Source organism: Chlamydotis macqueenii, chromosome 1 (genome assembly GCF_036417535.1).
Source record: "Chlamydotis macqueenii isolate bChlMac1 chromosome 1, bChlMac1.mat, whole genome shotgun sequence".
NCBI classification, from domain to species: Eukaryota; Metazoa; Chordata; class Aves; order Otidiformes; family Otididae; genus Chlamydotis; species Chlamydotis macqueenii.
In genome coordinates, this window is record NC_141556.1 from 16605024 (window position 1) to 16618097 (window position 13074).

Below are 13074 nucleotides of genomic sequence, written 5' to 3' on the forward strand. Positions count from 1 at the left end.
GTCACATTCAGAGTTAAATTCCCTGTGTGAGGAGCAAAAATGCTTCCCTTCCGTTTGCTTGCCCGTCCGTCCCATCAGAGTGAGTGAATGCAGATGCTCAGGGATACCTCCACAGCCTGACTTAGAGGGATCTGCAACCTCCTTACCCACCAGAAGAGCTGTGCAGGTGGAAATCTTCTTTCAAAATGGGAAAGCAGGTTATATATCCTGACTTAAAAGCCATAGGTGGCTTACTGGGAAGGATGAACCCTCAGCAAGGAAGGAGCATCCCCACTGGTGACTGCACGAGCTGGCTGGGTCCGGGGAGCACCGGTGGCATCTGGAGTGCTAAGTAGATTTTCATGTTAGTTCAGCCTGCCCGAAGGCAGGTTTGGATGTGTGGGAGGTGGGTCGGAGCGTGCTCTGCGGCTGCAGGGAGAGCTCAGCAGGAACCGCTGCACAGCATCTTCATCCTTGCCTCATCCTCCATCCCTGTCCCAGGTGCCTTCTGCAGGGAAGGTGCTAAAAGCCAAATCTTGTCCTTTGGTCTGCTTCCAGAGTGACAGCTGCTGCTCTCCAGGGCACCCAGCATCCCCAGGGCCAGGGCCTCGGTGGCTATGCCAGGCTGGGTATGCCTCAGAAACAGGCAAGCTCGTAACACCTGAGGGGACATTGGTCTCCTGTTTTAAGATGTGAACGGCCATGGCCTTGCTGTCTCAATGAACAGCTGAATCAATCGTTAATCTTCATATGCACACAAATATTGCTCAGAAGAGTTGATGTGGGCAAATAAAACCTCTTCAACAGGTGCTGCAGTTGCACTCCCTGGGTATGAGTGGATAATAACCAGTATCCACACCAAACCAGGTCCGGGTGCTCTGCTGGGCCCTTCTAATATATCTGAGGAAGGCTTTCCCATTGTAAAGCAATCTCAGCTACTCAGAAATCTGGTCTACATGACGCTCCTTATCCCTTACCAGCAGCTTCCCACTGCTGGATGACCCCCCGCACCACAGAAAAAAAAGCCTAAAATCCCTCAAAATCCCCAGCGTGCTCTGGCACAGCTGACCCAGTCCATGTGCGAAGGGAGCAGCCAGTCCCAAGCAGAAACATGACATGAGTTTGGGTTGTTCTTTGAAAGTCCACGCTTGTTCTTTTCTCCCCTCCTTTCCGTGGTGCAGTCTATCCTGCCATCAGTGTCTCTGTGCTGCAGACTTTGCAGCGACGCGGTGGCTGATGTCAGGCTCCCCGTCTGTCTGCCTGATCTAAAACCCCATCCCAGCTCGGCCACTCATGCGCACAGGGCCGCCTCCTCGTGAGGAATGATTTCACACCATGTTGGAAACGTTGCAGGGGGGAGACAGCAGAGACTTTGAAATACTCCTGAACGTGCTTTACAGGCATTTCTCCCGCTCGCTGTGCGCGAGGAGCCTTCACCATAGCCGAGTTACCCAAGTGCTGGCTCAAGGAGGGCAAGACAAGCTCAGGGCTCCATGTAATCACAGTAACGAGGGAGAGGAATGACTTATGTGAGGGGAGAGCCATTAACAGCTGATTGCAAACCTCACATGGAGCCAGGAGCAAGAATAAAAGGCCAAGTCCTGCTACATTGTCAGCTGGGTCCAAGGTAATCAGGTGACAGCTGCTGCTTTGCCTGCATGGGGCAAAAATTAGATGAGGTCATGCAGGGAAATGATCCAGGTGCTGCTGGGAGCCCCAGGACCAGGATCTTTCTGGTTGCTCCCTTTCTCCTCCCAGTAATGCCTCTTGGCTTCCTTCCTCTAACCTCTTTGCTCCTCCACTGTTGTCCTTTCTCTGTCCCATCCAGTCCTGCCTGCTCCTGCCCCTCATCTTCACCCTCTCCTGTGCTCCTGCTGTTTCCTTGGTGGCTGGGGAAGATCCTCCACCTCTAGGTGCCACCTCTGTGTGTTTGCTGGTGAAGTGCCAAAGGGGTCAGATGAGGCCAGGGCCATGACCCCCTGCTCCCATACAGGTAGAATCATAGAATAGTTTGAGTTGGAAAGGACCTTTAAGGGTCATCTAGTCCAACCTCCCTGCAAGAAGCAGGGACATCTTCAACTAGATCAGGTTGTTCAGGTTGAATATTCTTCTCCCTTCTATTCCTGCCACTAGTAGCAGCATCCACTGGAGGAGGCAGTATCAAGTGTGAGCAGGAAAGTGTAGGTTTCCTCAAGAACAGAAAGTAAAAGGCTGGGAAGTGTTTGCTTTAAGGCAGCAATAAATAACCAAGATATCCTCATTTTGCAGTGTGTGATCACTCTGTGGGACTTGTTGCCCTAGGGCAGTACTGACATGGAAGGCTCAGCAGGATACACATTCACGCATAATAAAAAAATCATCTGTAGAAAAAAAAAAAAGAAAAGCCCAACTATTTTTTTCTCCATGTTTCACAACATAAGCTAATTCTATGAAAACAGCCAGAAACTTCCTCCATAAGCAGATTATTGCAAGACTGGCTCTGAGTGACATCTTATGCCTTCCTCCGTGATATCTGTCCTGGGCCATTGCTGGAGACAGGCTGCAGAGGGATGGACTATTGATTTGATTCTCCACTTTAATATCCATTCTCCAACTGACTTTTCCTTCATGATGTCATACGAATAATGGAAAGCAGAACATTTTTCCTAAGCCAGATAAGCTCTCCTTTCTCTCTATTAAGAGGCTGGAATACCTCGTTTGCTATCACACTTGGGAAGACATGGCACAAATAACCAAAATCTAACCAAGATTTTCCCTAATTTCCAAAAAGGCTGCTGCAGAGTTCACCTGTGTTTTTTATTGATTGTGGTGGTAAGCACAGATGCTGCTTACCATTAAGACGTTTTTACATAGGCAAGGCTATTAGAATGATTTATAATGCTATTGTCTTAAACTGCAATTCTGCTGAAAGCAACAGGAGAAAATTGTGTGCATCGTGGGTAACTTCAGTTTGCTCCTGGTTTGTAAAAGCCATTATTTTCGTCTTCTAATCATTAAGATTTATGTTATGTAGATGAGAAGTATTTTAGGTATATCACTTATCCAAGTGTTTTTCTGAACAAAAATGAAGCATTATATATCCAGCTACTTATACGAGATGCCCTGATACCATGGCGATGGATACAGTAGAAGTTGAATGAAACTGAGTCAGTAACTGCAAATATACCTTGCAATTCTTTCTTTTAAAATGTCACATTTGTGGAAAATCTGTTGGTTGCTGGTGCTGACTTTCTCCTCCTATTTGATAAATCACCTTAAAAGTAAGATAAGCATATAAAAACTCCTTCTTTGCGTGCCTTCTGCAGGCCAGTGGTACTTGAGCTTGCGCCAAAACTTAGAGTTAATAAGGAATGTGGCTGTTGTGAGATGCTGGAAATGTTATTGAGCACTCTGAGAGCAATGGAAAATCATGGAGACCTGGGATCCAGATGTTCCCCAGGAGCTCAAGTGGAGTGAGTCAGGGCCCAAGTATTTTTGAGCTTCTTCTAAAAGTAGGGCCTACACTCTTCTGTCTCTAAGGTGCTTTACTGCTTTATAGGCAGCCCACGCACACAGCGATAGCCCGTGCCGTCTGAAACGGTATGCCAAAGCTCTGCCTGGAGGCTTAGACCCACTTTTCTGATAGACATGTGAAGTTTCCACCTGAATTTGCACACAGATAATATATACGGTGTGCTCCCTTTCACAAGGCTATGAGGTCTGGAGGTCTTCAGAAAGACCCTGGTCTTTCCAAAGGGTCTGGGAGGCCAAGAAAAGCAGATGTTACAGAGGACATTTTCTCCAAGCAACTGAGTGGGACAAGTGTTCACACCATAAAGTAATGAGCTAATTTCTCTTGGATTCATTGCAAGAAGAAGAAGAAAAAAAAACCTCTCCCAACCCAAAATGATTTTTTAATGTCCAGATAACGCATGATCCATGTCACAATGATGTATCACATATGTATCCCAAGTGGTCTTATAAAACCTCCTAATTCTGGAGGTTTTACAAGCCCATCTTTATAAGTGCCACCAGCTACTTGCTCACAGCAGGGGAGTCAGTGCTCCGAGCCGTTGCACACACTGCGGTTATTGGTCTCCAACAAACTTCAACAGAGCAAAGTCATTCAGCGAGGTAGTCATGTCCAGTTCGTATTACAAAGGACTGATGATTGCACTTCTGAAAACTATTTTGTACTGCCTTTTAGTCAACCCCCTCAAACGTTGCGACAATGTTAGTCATAAGCTACACCTTCAACATGAACAGGATGTTTTATCTATCTGCCTGCCCACCTTCCTTTAATATTTTTCCAGTCTGCTACAGTTACATTTCGTCCTGGTGGCTCAAAGGTTGGCTGCTGGATGCGGGACTGATTCACTTGCTGACCAGAAATGTTAATTTTCACACAGATCTTTTCAATCCTGAATCATTCTTTTTTTTTTTTTTTTCTCCAGATGCGAGGTTAAAAATAGAGAGGTTTACTCTTGAATATCATGCACGGTGTTTGGAAGAAACCACTAGCTTTTATCAGCTAGACTTCCAGGACAGGCAGCGGGCAACTGTTAGCAGGCAGCAGGCCAGGCAGACGTGTGGGGAGTCCAGTTTGTGTTCCCACAGGCAGAAGCATTCCCACCGCAGGGGCACGAAAGGGTTAGGACTTTCAGCAGTGAACCCAAGTGCAGCTATTACCTCTTGTGCAAAGAAAAGGATTCTCTTCTTCACAGGCTTTGCCATGTCTATCTGCAGGTAGGGGCTGAATTTTGGGGTTGACAATGAACAACTGCTCAGCTGTATTTGTAGATGTTTGGGATTTATAGATCCCTTTTGTTGTCCATCTCAGCACTGTTGTGGTTTGTAGGACTCTTGGAGGAGAACCACGCAAATTCCTGCACACATGGTGTCATTTTATGCTCCCTCCTGTTTTGTTCCTTCTATCAGCTTTAAACCAGCAGGAGGGTAGGTGGGAGAAATACAACATTTTCTTTTATTGTCTCCAAGCGTTTAAGGAATGACAGACATAATTTTTTCATTTAAATGATCTCTCTTTGACAACACAGCGCAAGCAAACACATAAAGTGACACAACAGCTCACCACAGTGAGGGCAGCTGCTTGGGAGTGGAGGCAGCAAGAGGTGCCAGGGGAAAACCTGTCCGTGCTTCCCTTCCGATGGAGAAGACATAATGGTGCCTGGAAAAAAAGAGAGAGTCATTACCAGTCTTTTAATGTCATAGTTAATGCAATATTTAGCACATGGCAGTTCTGGCAAGCGGAGGTCTGAGGAGAGATGAGGCTAATGGAGAGCAATGGCTGGCAGCACAGCATGGGGAGCTGTGCCGTTGGGAGTGGCAGCTCCCGGTGAGCCGAGCGATGGAGGGGTGCAGAGCAGGGCACAGTTTTGGCGATGCCATGCAGAAGTTGAGTGCGTGACAGTGGCCCGAAGGAATGCATGAGGGAGGAACCAGTTTCTCCGTGGTGTTTAGAGATGTGGTGGGGCAGAGGTGTTGCTCCTAGAGTTGTGGTTTGCACCACCCCAGTGACCCTTCCTGGCAGGGAGAGGGCTTGCTGAGCAGAAGGAGCCCTTTTAATGCCATGGTAACACTAATTGTTCTCACGATGGGAAATGTCAGTGCCGTAATGTGGGTACCACGAATGCACAAAGCCTCATGTCCTCTGAGCAGACATCATGGAGAGCGCTCAATGAGTTAGGACAGATACTTAAGCTCTTCCCAAAGCATTTCCCCTTCAGCATCCTTTGCTTTTTGCTTAACCCTGTGGTCTGCTCAGAGCAGTGACTGTGCCTGCCTTGGCACAGCGCAGAGCTATGTGATGGCGCTCCTTTGGACAGGAATATAGCTCCAGAGCCCATCCCCGTTCCTATACAGCAGCAGCCCCTTGCAGAAAGGCCTCTGTTTGCCAAGGGCTGGATCTGATTCTCAGGGATATTTTGCATGCATTAACCTTCCTATAAGAAAATAACCTTATTCAGTACTGCGTGTAGGTGGAGATGATGGAAGGGAGGGAGGGCTGCTGCTGGCAAACGACCAAATCAAGACTTAAATACAAATTCTTACTTTTCCTGCTTGTGAGAAAGGCCAAACAGACTTTTTCAAAAATATGTAGACCCTTCAGTACATGTGCTTGATGTATGACTTGTCTAGGACATTTTAGGGATAGATTGTGCCTGCCTTTTGCACAGAGGTAGGAGGGTGCTTTGGATCTGCCTCTGGGCATCCCTGTGAGTGGTGGTCCTTGCTTCCCTGTGGGGAGAGCAGAGCTGCCTGAGGCTGGTATGGTGGGAGCGGCGGTGCCCTCCCAGTTCTCCCAGCAGCAGGGACTCGTCCCCAAGCAGTGGTGTCGGTGGCGTGGGTGGCAGCCAGCGCTCACCAGAGAGCACTCCCCTCGCAGAGGCAGCACTGCTCCCTGCCAATGCAGCCCATCTTCCACTTCTCTGATTTACTGGTCAATTTGATCAACCGTTTAATTTAGTCAAAATCATTGACAAAAGACCATTAAAAGGAGAGTTATGCCACTTCTATGCTCTATGGCCTTGGCTCATTTATTTTAATTAGCTGTAACAAATTCATGGTTAAACAAGGCTCGAGAGGGTGCTATCTAAATGTGGTACTCATGGTGTACACAGTACCATTAACAAAACACTGCTCCACAGCTTGACTATGTTCTCCCCCATCTAGCTTGCAGCTCATTATAGCACTAGAGATAGGAAACAGTATGTAACACCTAATTAAAATGTGAGCCTGTGTCCACAGATGATTCAATAGAAATAAAGGCATTAAGCTGGTGAGAGAAGCAGCAGAGAGTCATCACAATAAAAACATCTCATTCAAGCAGAGTCTGGGGGAAGCTATCCCTCTGCTTTAGATGCCTGCATAAAGTCTGGGGTAACAGGAGTATTTGGGTCCTGATCCTGCAAAGCATTAAAAAGTAAAAACCGATAACAACTGTCTGTTGTTCTCATTAATGATTCTGAACCCCACTGTGTAATAACAATTTTTAGCCTGCCCTGTTGGTTGTCATAGAAATAGCACAAGCAACCACTTATTTTGGTAATAGGATTATAGATAGTATCTTCTGTTATTTTAGTTGTTCTTTTCAAAATCATACTGATGCATTTTCTTGTATAAGTAGATGAGATGTCTGCAGCCAGTGCAAGATGAATTTAATGTGTATTAGGTTAAGAATACTTGAATGTTTTTTTAATATTGTTACTCTCCAAAATACAGAAAAAGTATAAACAGCCAAATGTAAACTTAAAATGATGCATACCAAAGATAAGGAAACTAATCGTGTCTCCTTCTATTTATCACAGGTGGGACAGCCCCCTGGTTGATCTGTTTTTCTCCAACCAGTACCTTCAGATCACGACTGCTGTGCCATCCACTTCAGTGTATGGGTTTGGTGAACATGAGCACTTGTCCTTCAAGCACAACATGGACTTTGTTACCTACGGCATGTTCAGCAGGGATCAGGCACCAACGGTAATTCACTTCAGGCAATGCTGTGTCCTATCTTGTATCACCAAAAGGAGGAGGTGAGGTACAGCTTTGCCGAGGGAGCACCTCTCTCTGTATGGTCACATGGCAAATATGGAACGTCACAGGTTTTGCAGGTGTCATAAGTTCTAACTAACTGACAAAACCATGAATTGTTCTGAGGAGAGTTTGAAACCTTTCATGAGAAGCTTTCTTGTGGTGCAGTTATTTTTCAGAAAAAAGTATTTTGTGTGCCAAGATCTTGGTTCAGGAAAGCATTTCATTTCATGCTTAGATCAATCCCTGTTCATCCAAACAAGCTGGGCTGCAGCAAGGCTCATTAGATGTTTGTCTAAACTGAGGGCAATGGTTGATGAGTCTATTTTAGCAAAGTGGTTCTTACCTATACCATTTTGGAGAGTTTGGCAGAATATGGATGATTTAATGGAGAGACACTAAAAAGTATCATCATGATGAGACAGAAAAAATAACTCTTCTTTATAAATTTGACTTCACATTAGTTTAGATGAAAAAAATTCCCAACCTTTCAAAACAAGTCTCTAACTACGAATGAATTTATTTCTTTGTCTTTGCATATGTACCTAGCTGATGAAACAATAAAAAATAGCAAAGTCAAGCCATACCTAACGTGCTGTTTATGTTTCAGCCATTTGCCAACCTCTATGGGGTTCACCCCTTCTATATGTGTGTAGAAGCTGACTCCAATGCCCACGGTGTTCTCCTGCTGAACTCCAATGCACAAGGTAAAAAGATATATGGATTCCCTGTATGGACTGCATATAGAAAGATGGTAAATTAGTAAATACAAAAAACTGTTTTACTGATTGCTTTCTCAATGTGGTACAAATATGAGGGACTGTTCCATAACAGGTTCTAGGAATGACTATAAAGTTTTCTAAGGGATTTCATTAGAATGAATGTTTAATAAGGTAAGGTATTTTCAGTGAAAATATATGATCAATTTTTTTTAAAGATAGTTGCACATACAGGGAAAGCAGAAGGTAGAAGAAATTTCCTCTGGGATTGGCATAACCGAATCAAATCCATTTAGGTTAGTCCTATATTATGTCTGTGAAGAATAGTTTTGTGCGTTGCCATGGTCACCTTACTGTATTAATCCAGTCGTATAATTTCAGAAAAGGGGAGTCTTCACTCAGTCTGTAAAATCAGTTTCCCTTGGCAGGCAATGACTTCCATAAGAAGATTAAAATAGCATAGAAGAACCCTAAACACAAGCTTGTGGTTCCTTTTTATATAAATGAAACTGAGACAAATGGATCTGTGCAATCTACTCTGTGTGGGTTTCTGAAACTTACTGCTGCACAATGCCAGTCTGAAAGCAGAGATTACAGAAACACTGGGCAATAGCTAGCCTACGTATAGGTCCTGTTTGCTCATCCAACCATACCCACAAGGCATCAAGTCAAGGTGGTGACCTGAACATGTAGCTACCTCTGCCTGGGGATGCATTCATGCACGGAAGAGCCCAGTGTGCACACACCTAGAATAGGATGGGATAGAACAGAGCAGAACAGCATAGCATAGCATAGAATAGAATAGAATTGAATTGAATAGTTCAGTTGGAAGGGACTTACAATGATAATCTAGTCCAACTTCTTGACCACTTCAGGGCTGACCAAAAGCTAAAGCATGTTGTTAAGGGCATTGTCCAAATGCCTCTGAAACACCGACAGTCACCTCTTTAGGAAGCCTGTCCTACTGTTTGACCACTCTCTCAGTAATGGAATGCTTTCTGAAGTCCAGTCTGAACCTCCCCTGCTGCAGCTTTGAAACTTTCCCATGCATAGTGTAGAGCTGGTTTGTACTGAGGATCTGTTTTTTCCTTTCAGATGTTTCTTTGAGTCCAAACCCATCCTTAACTTTCCGCACTATTGGAGGAATCCTTGACTTCTATGTCTTCCTTGGACCCACTCCTGAAAACGTAGTTCAGCAATACACAGAGGTCAGTAGAAACATCCATATGGTATATGGGGCAGTATCTTGTGATGAACAGTATTGAGAGCGGGAGTATGTTAAAGGAATGCAATTATTAGAAGAAAAGTTGCCCAAGCTTACTCTTCTCTGGGCTGTGATAGTTCTGCAGTCTGCACTACATGGCCATAATTGTGTTTCGACACTGCGGATAGAGAAAACAAACTAGGCAGAGAAGAGATGGGAATGTTTTTGAACTTAAATCTGCTGGACTTCTGGAGATTTTGAATGAACTTCAAAGGCTTCAAGCCTTCAAGTGAAATTGCCTGTTGATTTTGGAGCAGTCACCTGTTTTTTTTTTACTAATGAAAATCCACGTAATTGCATTGGGGAGCATAGATGTGAAAAAAGCATGTTTACTGCTGTCTCACAGAGCATAACTACTTGCATTCCAATTGCCCAGTGCTTTCTGAAGAACTGAGGGTATGCAAATAGCTGTTTTGGGAGCGTGCATGCAATTCTCATCCAGTGAGGGCTGTCTGGAAAAAAGTGGTGGGTAACGCGTTCTTCCTGGTCACCAAATGCCAGGTGATGCGTTAACCGAGCACTTGCACAGAAAATTGCCACCTTTATGCTCTGTCCATAAAGAAACCAGCACCGAGCCTGAAGAGTGTGGAGCAAAGCCGAGAAGGGGGATTCATGTGTGCAGACCCTGAGGATTAAGCTGTAACCAGAGGTGCTGAGCAGCCTGCAGTAGGGTGCCCTGGAGCTGGGCAACCGGAGCTTGCAGTGAGACGTACACGTGCTCTGCCGTCCCACCAAGGGGCCTAAGCTCTGATTTTCGGCAAATATTTTCTCTTGCCTGGCTTTCAAAAGCCTTTATATCCTATGTTTGATGCCTTTTAAAATGTCTGAAATAGGAACAAAAATATTGTGGTTTGGACTGAGGGAAAAGGAGGATTTAGCCCAGGAGGAACATGTTGCTGGGTTCTCTTTTGGTGACAGAAGAGAGAAGAAGCCTCACTCATGCTGTTATTTTGGGAAGGCTGGGCTCTGCTAGACCTTCCTTTTCCAAGCAGAGGTTCAGGTGGTGCCTCCCAGAGAGGTGGGAGGCTGCTAGTGCCCTCAGTGCCCCGGAGCAGGAGTGACTGCTCTGTTGCTCAGATGTTTCCAGCTCCTGGTCCCTCTGTGCATCCTCCCCACCAGGCACCTCTGACCCCAGTACCACAGACCAACTAGCAAACTGGGTTTTGAACTTACACATTGCAATCAAACAAACAAATAAAACAAACAAACAAACAAACAAAGAAAAAGTAAAGTGACTCTCCTGCTAGCCTCAGCTGTGATCCCTGCGATGAAAGCACCTGTTTCAAGGGAGTCGCTGCGGCAGCGCGATGGAGATTAGAGCCATCCCCGTTTCTTTTCAAAGTCTTTCGCTGATGTGTGAAGGCAGCATTTCTGTGGCTTAGCAGGTGGCCAGCAGCTGAAAATAAAATGAGAGAGTTCTCACTCCCCAGCTGATGGGTACTGGCAGCTCACTTTCCACCCCTGCCTCTCTGGAAATGGAGCTGGAGTGAAGAAAACAAGGTAAAGGGGAGCTGGTGGGCGTCTCCTAACCAGACATGTCACATGCCAGGACAAAAAGTCCCCTGTTCTGTATTCTTCAAGCTTGCGCTCGGCTCTCTAGGGAATCTTAAAAAATGCATGGCAGCAATTTCACAGTAAAATAATAACTTCTTCAGTAAACATCCTGAAATTCCAGGATAGCAAATGTTACAATTACCATATTATTAGTCTCTGGGGTAATGATTGGGCTTTTATGCACAAGATATATGGGAAAGTAAAGGAGACAGAAAATACTTCATTTTTCAATTGTATTTTCTGTCACACCGAGAGGACTCTCCTGCACGATCATTGTTATGCCCCAGGGAAGGAGAGAGGGTGGAAAGGAGCAGTGTGACCTGCAAGGCACCGCTTAGCACCATCCCTCAGCTCTCTCGGCTGTTTGTGTGGGTCTCCTCTGGGAACTGGTGTTTTGGGAACTCCTGGCTGCAGGGGACCCCGGTGAGACCAGGTTGCAATGAGCTCCTTGGGGGAATGGCACCTGCCTCCCACCTGTGCAAGCATCTGCCTGTGATCAATGCATGGGGCTCTTTTGTAGGGGCCACCCATTGCATCCTGTCTTGGATGGCCCCACTGGTATGGTGGGGTGGCCAGGTCCCTGCTGATGCAGGGCTATTAAGAGTGAGGGAGCTGTGTCCAGAGCAAAGTGCTCCACACCTCTCAAACATTTTATGCTGTTGTCTTCGGTGCCACTTCACAACCTGGGCAATCTCCACCGTGCTTGCTTCTGTGAAAGGTTTAGGAGCTTAGCTCTGCTCAGCACTTTTATGGTGCTCCCCGCAAACCAGTGAGTTAGGACAGCTTTGTAATGAAGCTCTTTACTGGGGCTCTGGAGTACGCAACCTCCAGGTTGCTGCTGTCACAGAGGGGTGGCCCACAGGCTCATGGCCAGAGCCAGTGCTGGATGGTGAGCTGGAGGCAGCCGGGCTGTGCCAGGAGCAGGGCTCCCTGCATGGTGATCAGGGATGATGGCAGCTCCTGTGCCGCGGCCACCAGCCTCTCTGCACATCCTTGGGGCAAGGACAGGTGGCAGCAAAAGCTGTAGGGGTCGCAGGTGCCAGCCTGGCCCAGGCTAATCTGCTTTAAATGGGCTCCAAGGGTGATGCAGGGAATGAGAAGGGAGCAGAGGGCTGAGTGCTGGTGCCTCCATCCCCCCTGCTGTGTTTTCTAAGCAGCAGAGGTGGACTGTACGACACATCCTGCCAGTGGCCCCAACAGTGCTACAGCGGTGATGGTGGCTAGCAGGCGTGTGCTGGGCACATGCGATGGGAAGGAGACATCTCCATCCCAGTTCTCCTCCCTCCTGTCTCTGAGCCCAGCCATGAAGAGTGCTGCTCCTGCCACATCAGAGAAGGTCCTGCCACAGCTATATCTATATTTGACAGTAATCATACTTTTCTCCTACTACATAAGAGGTCCGGTGTGTGGAACAGTTATATAACACAAATCTCACTTGTTATGGCAAACACCTCAGTTTGCAGGAGGATAGGAAAAAGCAGTAATAAGCTGAAGAGCTCAGCCATTGAGCTGAGCCTAGCTGAGGCTCTACAGCCAGACCTAACACCAGACCACCATTGTCAAGGCCACTGGTGGCCTTTCAGGACAGAGTAACGGTGCATAGCAGTTGCATTTGAGCCCCATAACAAGACACTCAGGAAAGTTATAGTTGAACAAATGGCCATTAAGAGCTGTTGGGTGGAGTGAAGGCCATACATTAGTTATTTTATCACAAATTACCCAATGACAAGCTTTAAGAGAGCATACTGCATGTGTCCTAATTCTGTTTTGAGAGTAAATTACTGGTTTACTTCCTCCTTACAGAGCTGTAGTATAGTTCTTACTGGAAGGGACTTCGGGAGGTCTTTAGTGCAGCCTCCTATTTGAGAGGTAACGTGGGCAACCTGCTTGTACCTACAGTTTATCACAGATGATTCAATGAGAGCCTTGCAGTTGAATTCATGGGTGCCCCAAGAAAGACTAAGCAGCTCATAAATGCTAGTGCAGCAAAGAACAAGATTTGAAGACCTTGGCATTGGAAGTCCTTAAAAT

The 13074-nt window shown here is 46.2% G+C and overlaps 1 protein-coding gene across 2 annotated transcripts in view; it reads left to right on the plus strand.

Moving 5' to 3' along the window:
- The window catches only part of LOC104484122 (sucrase-isomaltase, intestinal), a 61548-nt gene that overhangs the window by 7926 nt on the left and 40548 nt on the right, over nt 1–13074 (plus strand). For both annotated transcript variants that reach the window (XM_086739961.1, XM_086739962.1), the window contains exons 5-7: nt 7287–7455; nt 8117–8213; nt 9321–9433. In XM_086739961.1, the coding sequence (XP_086596087.1) occupies nt 7287–7455; nt 8117–8213; nt 9321–9433 (379 nt within the window). The remainder of the gene's footprint in view (nt 1–7286; nt 7456–8116; nt 8214–9320; nt 9434–13074) is intronic.